Source organism: Myotis yumanensis, unplaced genomic scaffold (assembly GCF_028538775.1).
Source record: "Myotis yumanensis isolate MYYU_CA2020_CCGP unplaced genomic scaffold, mMyoYum1.0.hap1 SCAF_4, whole genome shotgun sequence".
Taxonomy (NCBI): domain Eukaryota; kingdom Metazoa; phylum Chordata; class Mammalia; order Chiroptera; family Vespertilionidae; genus Myotis; species Myotis yumanensis.
Window position 1 is genome coordinate 105,892,411 of NW_027223755.1, and position 12,284 is coordinate 105,904,694.

Genomic DNA, 12,284 nt, shown 5'->3' on the forward strand with positions numbered 1-12,284 from the left:
ACTGCAGGTCCGGTTTCTTGGTGTCTGGTCGGTGCCATCATTTCCCCACCCCTCCCCCGCCCTCCCCCAGCTGGTGACTTACCCTCCCCCTCCCCCTCCCGCCGAGGGGGCAGGGGGCTGGGCATGGACACTCTGTGATGCCCCGTGCAGCGTCAGTGCCGGGCAGCGGGGACTGTGGAGGCAGCGCGAGGCGGGAGAGCAGTGCTGACCGCTGACCACTTGCCCGGCCGCTGCTCTGTCTCTCTTCCCTCCCGCCCTCTCTCCCTGCCTTTCAGGGCTGGCCCCACGGTCCCACCCCTCACCCCCCACCCCGCCTCCTCGGGCCCTCCCAGCCTCTCCACGTAAGCCCCCCTCCCACCTGCCTTGTCTCTCCCTCCCCTCCCCCACCCGCATCTTCCTGCTCCTCCAGCACCTCTCCCTCTCTGTCCTCTTCCTCAGTCCTCCCCTCATCTCCCTCCCGCCCTCCGGCTGGCTTTCTCCTGCTCCCTTTCTGGGATCCTCCCTCTCCCGGTCTCACCCCTTCCCCGTCTCACCCAACTCCCTTCCCCCTGCCTCGGGCCGCACTCCCCTGCCCCATCCCTTCCTGCCCTGTCCCCTTTGTGTCCCCCCTCTCCCTCCCCCCTCTGGCTTTTTGTCTTTTCTCCACCTCTAACTCCCTTCAGCTCCATCTCCCTGCCCCTTCCCCACTGCTCTCCTCCCGCCCGAGGCCGAGCCACCATGCTGACCCTGGTGGCTGGGGGGGTGGTGTTCCCCGGACTCTTCCTCCTCTCCAAGAACACGCTCCAGCGGTTGCCCCAGCTGCGCTGGGAGGAGGCCGACGCGGTCATTGTCTCCGCCAGGTAAACCGCATCCCTTCCCCGCAGCCCCTCGCCCCTCCTCAGGCTTCCTGAGGATGAATGGAACCCGTCCTTCCTTGGGCCTGAGGCCTGGTGGGGCCTGGGGGCTCCTGGAGGGGTCAGCAGGCTCTACCTCCGAGCTCCCTTCCCTCCTCACTGCCTTACTCTGTCCCAGGAGACCTCATCCAAACCCAGCCATCTGGTCTACTTTCATTCAGACTGCTTTTCTTCCTTTCCTCATTCACCCTCCCAACCTCCAAAACAGGATCCGCATGTGACTAGAACATCCTACAAGACATTAGGGACCGAGGCAAGGGCCAGGGAGCTGTGCGTTACTCGGGGCATGTGTTTGGGGGGACAAGGGACAGACAAGTGAAAGGTAGAACTCTTTACAGCCCTGGAATAAGGGCCGGAGTTGGGGAGGGGAGCGTGGTGGCAGTTAAGGATACAGTGGGAAGTGGCCAGGGGGGATTTGGGGTCACCGAGGGACTAGTTGATGAGCAGTATGATGATGGGGCAGCCGAGTGGTGCAAGTCCAGGCCCAGGGCTTCCCCTTGCCATCCTGTGCTGTCCCCCTAACTGCCCCCAAGGAAGAGGCATTGTTGTCAGCCACACATTCTCAGTATTGCCTCACCCCAGAATGACCTCCCTGGTGTCCTGGGAGGAAGACAACTCAGTGTTCACAGTGCAGGGAAGGGAGCCGGCAGCCGGGGACGGGAGGAACTGAGGAGTGGCAGCTGGGCAAACGCAGGAGCTGAGGTGGTGGCGCCGAGCCCTGGGACAGGCAGCTTTGGGAAAAGATGGGCAGGGAGGGACCTGAGAAGTAACCAAGTCCAAAGCATCCTAACTGGACAGTAAAGAGGAGAAGCCAAGGGGTGTGTCTCCTCCCTCTACCACTGCTCCCTCTCCCTCCCTAGGCTGGTGTCCTCTGTCCAAGCCGTCATGGCCTCCACAGCTGGCTACATCGTCTCCACCTCCTGCAAGCACATCATCGATGACCAGTAAGTGCCATGAGCCCCCCTGTGCCCAGGTTCCAGCACCTTGTGTGTGTGTGTGCGGCCCCTGAGGTCTTCTAGGGGACTCCTGCAGTGGTCCCCAAGCCCTTCCCTTGGGCCTGAGCAAGTTAACTGCAGTAGCTGCAACTCAACACCCAGGGATAAATTTATCCACGTCCTGTCCTTAAAGGTCAGAACCAGCCGGAGAAGGAATAGGGATCAAACAGGATTCTAGAAGCAGCTCCTGGGCTTCCCAGCCTCTTTATCATAGGTCCTCCCCTACCTCCTCCCACCCTACACCCTTCAGACCCTATTTCCAACCAGCAGCTAACTGGGGTGCCTTCTTCTTCATGCTGGGCTCACCCCTCACCACCTCCTCCCAGATTCCAGGGATCCAGCCCCAGCTTCATGCACAGGGGAGAGAAGAGAGATGACAAAAACAAGGCCACTAGTGCTGTGTGTGTGTGTGTGTGTGTGTGTGTATGTGTGTGTGTGTGTGTAGAGGTAAAAATTTGGCACTGGTAGCTGCTGCAGTGCCTGGTGCTTGCCAAAGCCCAGGCCTGAGAGGTGGGGCCAGAGTGGGAAGCGGAGGGCCCCTGTCCATGGTGCTGACAGGCCAGCTCTAGGTGACCCACGGGCTGCGCCAGAGTTGCCTGTAAGGGTGCTGACGAGGCCCCACGCTTCACTTCGGGCCCCGCCTCCTCTCTATGGTGGCTGTCGAGCCCCAGGGACATTGTCTGGATGAGCCTGAACTGGAGGTGCCCCATCTTTCCCTGCAGATGAGTCCCCTCATCTGTGGATTGGGGTACATCCCAGTGTAGAAAGGCAGCTGGCAGGAGTTGAGTTGTGTGTTAAATGCCTAGAGCAGTCCTGGCTCACATATACTGGATACTGAACTCTTTCTTCAGACTCCACCCATGTGACTGTGCTTCTTCTTGCCCTCGCCCCCTCTCCTCCATCCCTAAGTCCAAAATGAGCCTGGGTCCCCACACATTTCCTCCCCGCCCCTCCAAACAGAGGTCACCTTCCTCTTACCTCTCCTCCCTGCCTAGCTCGGCTCTCCTCCCTCCCCTTTTAATCCTCAGGTAGAAGAGGAGGATCAGGGCTAATCTAGGGGCCACAGCTGTTCCTGCTTCTAGCACCTCATTGCTGAGAGGGTGGGTCCGGGTGTCACCCTTCACATCGCTGCCCAGGGATGGTGGGCGGTCTTAGTTCCCGTAAAAGCCCGTGGTCCCACCGCCTACCATGTCCCTGCAGCTGGTTCTCCTGGCCATTCCCGCTCCAATGGCTCCCAGGCTGCTGGACGCCTTTCCACATTCTGCCCTCGTCGCTAAGCTGCTCCTTCTCTCTCCCTCCTGGTCCCACTCCCGCCTGGGTCTCAGCTGCTCTTTCCCTGACATGACCCCGCTGGCACGGCCGCCTGCTCCCTTCCGGGCCGGCCTCCCCCAGATCTCGCTCCCCCAGGGCTTACATTCTGCTCCCAGCACGAGCCTACCCCCAGCAACCCCCAGTCCACTTCCAGGCCTCACTCCCTTGCCCTGCAGCAGCGCCCACATCTGGCCTCAGCCCCTTTCTGTGTCTTTTCTTGGCTGACGTTGCTTTGTCCCTCCACTTAGCTGGGCCAGCTCCCCGACCTCCCACCCGGCCTCGGACCTGCCACGGCACCGGAGGACTTCCGAGGCAGGGCTCGATGGACTGGCTCCAGCAGAAGAACGCAGAGTTGCATATTAGGCACTTTTCATTTTTGTTTACTCTCCAAGTACATAGAACTCTCTCTGCTCTCGGCTCCTCTGGCTCAGCGTTTCCTCCGTAATGCTTGGCTGTACCTGGGAGGACCAGACGTCAGGCCACACTCGGGAACAGCAAGTGGCACGGACAGCGCCGGGGGCCTCCTCCCACGCTGTTTCCAGCCTCCCAGGCAGCAGCGGCTGAGAGTGAGGCCTACGGAGCCAGGCTTCGGTCTGCTCCTTGGCCAGGTCACCTCGCCCCCAGTTTCCATTTGTGAAACGGAGGGGTAACCACACAGCCCTTTCAAGGGGTTTTTGTCGGGGAGTAAATAAGTTGTGCATGTGAAAGGCTCAGCATATTAGCACGGTGCCTGCGTGGAATCACTGGTCGGCGTTCGCCAACACGGTCTCTCCCACCACTCGCCCGGTGTGCCCTCAGCGCCGATGCCTTTCATATCTGCTGAGTTTGTTTTCTCTCTACCTCTGCTCTTTATCTCTTTCCCTTTTTCTCCCGTCGTATTGCAGAGAGAGATGAATAAATGAATGAATGAATGAATGAATATGGAAAATCGATGGGTTTTGAAGTCAGTCCGGGCTTGAATCTCACCACTGCTGCGTTCTGCCCTCTGACCTGGGTTCCATCCTGCAGCTTGAGCGTCCACTCCACCTCAGGGGTGTGAGGGGCATTGAGGTCTGGGGCCCAGGCTGCGTCCAGCACCAACCCTGGCGCCCGCCCGCCCGCAGCGGCGTCTGTGCCCTTTCCTCCTGACACCTCCTCCTCTCTCTGCCCAACAGACACTGGCTTTCCTCCGCCTACACACAGTTCGCAGTGCCCTACTTCATCTACGACATCTACGCCATGTTTCTCTGCCACTGGCACAAGCACCAGGTCAAGGGGCACGGAGGGGACGAAGGCGAGGCCCGGGCCCCCGGCAGCACCTGGGCCGTGGCGCGCGGCTACCTGCACAAGGAGTTCCTCATGGTGCTGCACCACGCCGTCATGGTGCTGGTGTGCTTCCCGCTGTCGGTGGTGAGTCCCGGCCTGCCGTGCTGTGGGGAGCCTGGGGCCCCGGGGGAGGCCCCAAGGAGGTGTACTGAGCGCCAGCCCAGCCCCAGGCCGCAGGATGGGCTTGGAGCTGCTGCGGCTGCATGTGTCTGAGTCTGTTTCCTCGTGCGGAACACACCGCACACCATCCTGCCGCCAAGACTGCTGGGTACAGTGAGGGCAGGTGCAGGCTCAGAATGAAGCCTCTGGAACAGCGGTTCTCAATCTGTGGGTCGCGACCCCTTTGGGGTCCCTAAGACCATCGGAAAACACATATATAATTACATATTGTTTTTCTGATTGATCACTATGCTTTCTTATGTTCAATTTGTAACGATGAAATTGGGGGTCACCACAACATGAGGAACTGTATTAGAGGGTCGCGGCATTAGGAAGGTTGAGAACCACTGCTCCGGAAGGTGGTGGAGGGAGAGCAGGAGAGCAGGTGCTGCCCACGCGCCCAGGGCGAGGCCCGCTTCCTCCCTCTCCGCTCAGGTGTGGCGTCAGGGCAAAGGCGACTACTTTCTAGGCTGCTTGCTGATGGCCGAGGTCAGCACGCCCTTCGTCTGCCTGGGCAAGATCCTCATCCAGGTGAGCGGACCCTGCGGGTGCAGGAGCCTGCGAGGGGGGGGGCGGGGCGCGGGGCGGGGACCGCCAGGGGGTCTCTACAGGGCAGGCGCCGAGTCAGGTCCGGAGCGACCGCAGCGGGCGGGAGCGGGGAGGCGGGGCCTCGGGCGGAGGGGCGGGGACAGGCCGGCGAGAGGCGGGGCCTCGGGTAGAGGGGCGGGGCCTGGGGCCGGATAGGGGCGGGGCCTGGGCGGAGGGGCGGGGCCTGGACGGAGACACGCCCCGCGCTCACCCGGCCGCTCTCCGCCGCCCGCAGTACAAGCAGCAGCACACGCTGCTGCACAAGGTGAACGGCGCCCTGATGCTGCTCAGCTTCCTGTGCTGCCGGGTGCTGCTCTTCCCCTACCTGTACTGGGCCTACGGGCGGCACGCGGGGCTGCCGCTGCTCGCCGTGCCGCTCGCCCTCCCGGCGCACGTCAACCTGGGCGCCGCGCTGCTGCTCGCCCCGCAGCTCTACTGGTTCTTCCTCATCTGCCGCGGGGCCTGCCGCCTCTTCTGGCCGCGCAGCTCCCCGCCGCCCTCGCCCGCGCCGGCCCGCGAGTGAGGCGGGGCCCGAGGACCCTGCCCGCCCCTCCGCCAGCCCCACCCCTACCCCCCGGGGACGAGGCTCTGGGGCTGCTGCGAGGGGTGTGGAGCCGGGAGCCTGGCCGCCCGGGACGGACGATGGACTCCGAGGGGTGGGTGCAGGCCCGCGGGGCCCGGGGCAGGGCGGGTGGAGGGGCGGGGAGAGGGCCTGGTCCCGCGGCCCCGCCCGCAGACCCGTCTCTGACCACAGCCCGGGGCCCCGGAGAGCGGAGGGCAGCGGAAGGGGCGCCCCTTCCCCTCCTTGTAAGGCTGGAGGGCGGTGGGGAGGCTGATGGAGGCTCAAGGGGACCAGGAACCGGAAGGTGGGGAGGCCCTGCTGCAGCTCCTCCCAGCTCCCTGCTCGGGAGGGGCCGGCTCAGGGCGGGCGGCCCGCAGCGCCTCTCCAGGGGGCCAGCCTGGGGTTCTATTTATTCACCCACATTCTCACTCGTCTGTCGGGGCGGTGGCTGCTCTCCCCCCGCCTTCCCAGCGCTGAGCAATCCCGGCAGGTGAGGGCGGTCCGGTCCCTCCCCGTAGGCTGCACACTCGCCCTCAGGCCCTGGCATGTCCCTGGTGCTACAGACCCAAGGCTTCCTCCAGTCTGGGGTCGGGGACCCCGGGAGGTGCTTCCAGACCGCTAATAAAGACGATCTGCGTGAACGCCGCCCGCCTCAGCACAGACTTTATTCCTCTGCAGGGGAGGAGGGTGGGTCTGAGCGCTCAGCCTGGCGTCCAGCGGCCCGTCTGGCTCCTCAGGCCCCTTTCTGGCAGCTCCTACGGGGCGGGGGCATGGGGGTCAGAGGTGGGAGGCCTCCCGCCAGGAAGGCTGGGGGGGGGGGGGCGGGAGTGGGGCAGCCTTACATGTGTGTGCAGAACTGGAAAAGGAAGAAGAAGAAGGCCGCCACCAGGATGCCCACCAGGATGTGATGGAAGAGCTTGGGGTTGGAACCTGCTGGACAAGGCAGGGGCGTCGGCCGGGGCTCCTCTCCGAGGTCGGCCTCCAGGCTCTGACACGGAGGCGGCCCCTCTCAAGCTGCTCCCCACCTGACTTCACAAAGATGACGGGTTTCTCGCCGATAAACTGGGCCACGGCCAGGCCCCTGGCTGGGTCGGAGTCCGGGTAATCAAAGAAGTCAGGTCTGTCCAGGAAGCGCGGAGACTCTGCTCCCAGGGCCCAGGTCTTGGCGCCCTCCGGGGTGGGTGCTGCGGACCACAGCGTCTGTGACAAGAGCCCCGCTGACCCCCACCCACCCCAAGCGGCAGAGGCAGACCCAGGGCCTGCCAGGCCACACGGCCTTCGAGTGGCTATAGAGGGGCTCAATTCTGTCCCAGGAACTTCTCAACGCTCAGCTGAACTCTCCAACAGAAGGCCCACGCTGGAGGGGGTGGATGGGAGAGAGTGTGGGGAACAGAGAGAAAGGCCGAAGCTTGGCCTCCCAGCCCCTGAGGGGGCACTGACCCCCTCCCCCCAAGCTCTCCCCCTTCCCAGGGCTCCCAGCACCACTCCCCACCTGCTTCCACGGCCCCCAGCCCAACCAGCCACACCCACACCCTCGCCCACTGCCACGGACTCATGACCTCTCCACTCCTGTGAGGGGACTGGGCTCTATGAGGTCACAGCCCAGAGCCCTTATGACCACACACTCTGGGGCGAGGGGAGAGAGAAAGTGCTGGGGCTTGGAACCCTCCCCCAGCCACCCTGGAATCAGCGGGGGAGAGGCTGGGACCCACAGAGCCCCCCATCCCTTGGGGTACACAGCGGCCGCCCCAGAATGTGGAAACAGGAGGGGCTTGGTGGGGCTAAGGACACCGTGTTTGTAGAGAAGGCGCAGGTTTTCTGTGTAGAAGGGGGTAAGGCTACACACGGTCGGTTCCCCTCGGATCAACCACCATGTATTGAGCACTCAGTACTACACCGAGCACTTCACGTAGATGGACTCAGCTACCATCACAACCCCGTGGAGTAGGAACTGCCCTCACCACCCAGGAGAGGGAGCCAAGGCACGAATGGGCACAGTAGTGTGGGCAGCGCACACTTCCCTGGGGCGTGCGCTTTCCTTCCCGAGGCTCCCCCTGGTCCCCAAATTCAGGAGCACAGGCATTTCCCTCACCCAGAACCCTGTCGCCTAGTGCTCAGCCCGGGAACCAAGAGCAATAATAAGATTTTCCCACTAGGTGGCAGCATTGTCCACGCCTGCCTGCCTGCTTTCCCTCCTCCCAGAAGACCCAGCTCCCAGCTCCAAGCCTTCACCCCATCTTCCCACAGGTGCCTCAGAGGCTTCAGGCGTCGCAGGGGAATGGCAGGCACGGGGTTGTCAGAGACAGTCCCCTGGCCCATCTCCCGAGGCAGCTCTCAGTCATGCACAGAGCTTTCGCGGGCTCCCCTCTCTGGGTGGTGTCCCTCAAGGGCCATCCCATTTCCCCTTTCTTGTCCCCAATCTTCTTCTTTTTTTAAAAAAGTATATATATATATATATATATATATATATATATATATTGATTTCAGAGAAGGAAAGAGGGAGAGAGAGATAGGAACATCATTGATTGGCTGCCTCCTTGCACTGTCCCCTCACTGGGGATCGAGCCCACAACCCAGGCATGTGCCCTTGACCGGAATCGAACCTGGGACCCTTCAGTCCGCAGGCTGATGCTCTATCCACTGAGCCAAACCGGCCAGGGCCCCGATCTTCTTTTATTTGTTACTTCCCAACAGCCACTTTCACTCTGGCAGGCCGCAGTCTGCTTCAAAGAGTTAGCTCCCCTCTGATTGGCAGGTAGGGACTGTCTGTCACAGATGTGTCCCGCCCTACCCAAGCCCAAGGACACTTCAGGGTCTCCTTGGTGTTATTACATAGACGCCTGTTCATGCGTGAGGTCCGCTCCCTCCTCCACTGGGTCCCCACCCTCATCTCTCCTGCCCTCATGGACTGCCCACTCACTCTCCTCACAGCAACACTAGGAGGCACTTGCCATGTTCTGCTTCCCAAATAAGAAAAAAAGCCCAGAGAGAAAAGGGAGAAAGAGGGGGGAAGCTAATACCTTGAGGGCCTCCTGTAGGGCTGAGCCTCTTCTCCCTACACTTATCTCTCCTAAGAAAGAGAAAGCGAGTTACCCAGTTACAGGCATGTAAGGGGCAGCAGGGACCAAACCTGGTTCCTGGCTCTGGGCCAGGGCCCTGGCCCCATGTGCAGCTGCTGCTGGGGTTTAGCTGGGAGAAAGGGGGTTCAGAACCTCCAGCTTTTGGAGTGGATTTTGCCGTTCCCTCAATTGCCTCAAAAGAATACAGCTGCCCTCTCTACCCGAAAAGGCCCTTTCGACTCAAGCAGTGAATGATCCATTCATTTACTCATCCGATGATTAAGGGCATGTACAGAGCTCCTCCTGTGTGCTGGGCTCCCTTTGCGGCTTAGATCTGAGTCGGCAGGCCCCGCTGTCTGCCTTCAGGGCGCACAGGGGAGAGATCTCAAGGATGCACATCATTAGAGCACGGACAACACCTAAGCGGCTGGCTATACGTGCTGTCTCTACTCCTCGTTGAATGTAATTTTCAGCGCCTCCAGGCCTTTCTTCGTCCCCACCACTCCACTGAAACCACTTTTGCCAAGTCCACCAATGACCTCATAACTTGCCAAATCGAATGGTTACTTCTCTAATCCACTCTGTCTTTCTGTCAGCCTCCTGAACCTGCCTCCAGGCTCCGGCCACGCTCACGGATTTCCGGGACTCCTTGTTCTCTAACCCACTCAGTCTTGGACCGTCTCTTTTCTATCTATACTCTCTCTCCCTAGGTGATCTCATCCAGTCGCATGGCTTTAAATACCATCTATATGCTGATGACTCACAAATGTATATTTCCAGCCCAGCCCTCTCCTCTGAGCTCGATTCCTCTACCCGATTTCCTGCTTCATGCCTCTGTATGTCCCCAAACACCTCGGATTCAATAGATCGAAAATGGAGCTCTTGATTCTCCTCCCCCGAACCTGCTCCTCCCTTCCACTGCAGCCAGCGTCTCAGGGCTCCTCCAGATCTCTGCTCAGCACAAAAGCCCGGGGATCATCTCAGATCCCCACCCCACCCCCGCACCCGTCTCTCTTCTGACAAACCCATTATCAAGATCTGTTGGCTTGATTTCCAACAGAAATCTCAAATCCACCCACTTCCTCCCCCCTGAAGTCCTGCCCCCCTCATTTAAGCCAACCCCACGTCTCACCCAGCTTATGGCAACAGCCTGTGGACCGGTTGACTTTCCCTCTTCCCACAGTGAGAACAACCCGGGAAACACACATCCACTACTTAAAACCCTCTGGTGGCTCCTTGTGTGGATTCTGAACTTACCCTGACCTTCGAGACTTGCCCAGCCCTGTCCACCTACCCTCTTTGGATCTTTCCAGGCTCTCCCTTCCTTGGCACACTCCAGCCTTGGCATGAACCTCCGCCAGGGACACTCTTGCTCCATGCTTGGCCGGCCAATGCCTTCTCATCTTCCAGGTCGTGGCTGAGACAACACTTCCCCGGGGAAGTGCACTGAGATCCCACACCTTGTGACCATCCCCAGTCACCGCATCGATATCGCTGCACGTGCCTTGTCTGTGTATTGTCTGTCTCTCTACAAGGCTGTGAAGCCAGAGATGCTTGATCCTGGTCATAGTCACGGCACCACAATAAATAGTAGGTATTCGACAGATATTTATTGACTGAATGGACAGATGAAAAGCCTTTCCATCAGGGCTCAGCCTTCGACAAGGCTCTCTGCTGGGCCTGCGGGAAGCCCCAGGAGAAGACCCCAGTGACGGATGCAGGGCTCTCAGGCTCTTGCCCACTTGCCCCTCCCCTCACTGCAGGCCCAGGTCTGCCCCGGCCAAGCCCACCAGCTCCGCCCCGGATGCTGGCATCTCCCTTAGCCCGTCTCCTTTCTTAGCCTGGAGAGCCCTGAAGGAAACCTAGTGGTTGCCTTTACTTAGAAAAATACATTCTTTTAATGCGTTTGGATAGGAAACATATGCACATGGTACAAAACTCAAAAGGTATAACAGGAGAGACGTTGGAGATAACTCCTACTCGTGCCTCACCCTGCCTCGCGGCTACCTCCTCAGAGGGCACTGTAGTTACCACTTTCTTGTGCAGCCTTCTAGAGAGAATTTATGCACAAATAAACACATATAAACTGCCCCCCTCAAATGGAAGCATTCCATACGTGCTATTCTGTACCTTACTTCTTCCAGTTAATATGAGACTGTGAAGGCGATTCTGTACAAGCACATAAGGGCCTTTCTTTGCCAGGGCTGCACACTATTTCATGAAATTGTGTCGTAATGGATTGAACTGGTCCCCTACTCGTGGACATTTAGGTTGCTCCATGTCCTTTGCAAATAACCTTGAATTTCTATTATTTTGCTCGTGGGACCAGCATGTATATATAGATGACAAAATCCTAGAAGTGGCATTTCTGGGTCAAATAGTCTATGTATTTGTCCTTTTGGTGCCACCATCAGACTGGCCTCCACAGGTGCTGCCCGTTACCCACGGCCTCATCAACGTTGCGTGTTAACCGATGCTTTGAATTTCATGATTTGATAGATGACAAGTGCTATCTTTCTAGTTTGACTGTATTTCTCTCTTTTCAAAAATTGTGTGTTTAAAAAATACACATCACAATAGATCTTTTTTGTTGTTGTTGTTAATCCTCACCCGAGGATATTTTCCCATTAGTTTGGGGGGAGAATGGGAGAGAGAGGGAAAGAGAGAGAAATATCGGTGTGAGAGAAACATTGATTGGTTGCCTCCTGCATGCAGACCAGGGAGAAGCCTGCAACCAAGGTACGTGCCCTTGACTGGAATTGAACCCGGGACCCTTTGGCCCACAGGCCAAAGCTCTAGCCACTGAGCCAAACCGACTAAGGCCACATCACAATGGATCTTAACATTTTCAAGCAGCCACATTTCTCTTTTAAATCACAACATTCAGTGATGCCAGCTTAGTGCCAGGCCCAGCAACTCAGTGCAGGCAGGACACACCGTGTGGCCAGACTGAGCCTGAGCCGGCACTGGACGCTGGGCAGAGGGGCTGTTCCAGGAAGGCTCCTGGGAAGAGGTGAGCCAGAGTGACCCCTGAAGGAAGGGCTCGTATGAGTCCAGGTCGGGTGGCCTGAGAGATCCAGGTGTGTTCTAGAAATTGCACGTGACACTCCCGAGAGCCAGCGAGAGGAGCCCCCGAGGAGATGAGAGAAGTCAGGGTCTTGGATTGAAGGGCCTTGGAAGCCACTGTGAGGACTTTGACTTTGGGGGATGGCAAGTTTGGGGCAAACGAGAGCAAAGATCAAAGGCTGCAGTGAGGCGGGCAGGTGGCAGGTGAGAAAGGCAAGCGGCTGGGGGAAAGGCTGCAATGCTCGGGGGCTCGGAGCAGCCCGTGCCCCTCCGCACCACCCCGAGGGACGGGACTGGTGGGGACGGGCCTGGAGCGGGAGGAGGTTCGGTGAGGGCGGTGCATTTC

The 12,284-nt window shown here is 59.5% G+C and overlaps 2 protein-coding genes across 2 annotated transcripts; one reads left to right on the forward strand and one right to left on the reverse strand.

The window, feature by feature from the left end:
* Positions 1-6,454, forward strand: TLCD3B (TLC domain containing 3B). The gene is made up of 5 exons (XM_070411645.1): positions 1-839; positions 1,754-1,837; positions 4,354-4,588; positions 5,099-5,194; positions 5,487-6,454. Exons 1-5 carry the CDS (start codon positions 718-720, stop codon positions 5,772-5,774), a joined length of 825 nt encoding a protein of 274 aa, XP_070267746.1. The 5' UTR covers positions 1-717; the 3' UTR covers positions 5,775-6,454.
* A 51-nt stretch (positions 6,455-6,505) lies between these two features.
* On the reverse strand, positions 6,506-7,369 carry CUNH16orf92 (chromosome unknown C16orf92 homolog). The gene is made up of 4 exons (XM_070413806.1): positions 7,306-7,369; positions 6,839-6,997; positions 6,656-6,743; positions 6,506-6,568 (listed from the first exon to the last, which is right to left on the reverse strand). Exons 1-4 carry the CDS (start codon positions 7,367-7,369, stop codon positions 6,547-6,549), a joined length of 333 nt encoding a protein of 110 aa, XP_070269907.1. The 3' UTR covers positions 6,506-6,546.
* Between the last annotated feature and the right edge of the window lie 4,915 nt (positions 7,370-12,284).

Coding starts and splice junctions, on each gene's coding strand:
- CUNH16orf92 (XM_070413806.1), bottom strand. CDS start 7,369: ATGAGTCCGTGGCAGTGGGCGAGGGTGTGGGTGTGGCTGGTTGGGCTG. Junction 6,998..7,305: donor GCTGGGGGCCGTGGAAGCAG/GTGGGGAGTGGT, acceptor TGTGGTCCGCAG/CACCCACCCCGGAGGGCGCC. Junction 6,569..6,655: donor TTCCAGTTCTGCACACACAT/GTAAGGCTGCCC, acceptor CCCGCCCCGTAG/GAGCTGCCAGAAAGGGGCCT.
- TLCD3B (XM_070411645.1), top strand. CDS start 718: ATGCTGACCCTGGTGGCTGGGGGGGTGGTGTTCCCCGGACTCTTCCTC. Junction 840..1,753: donor GCGGTCATTGTCTCCGCCAG/GTAAACCGCATC, acceptor CTCCCTCCCTAG/GCTGGTGTCCTCTGTCCAAG. Junction 1,838..4,353: donor AAGCACATCATCGATGACCA/GTAAGTGCCATG, acceptor TCTGCCCAACAG/ACACTGGCTTTCCTCCGCCT.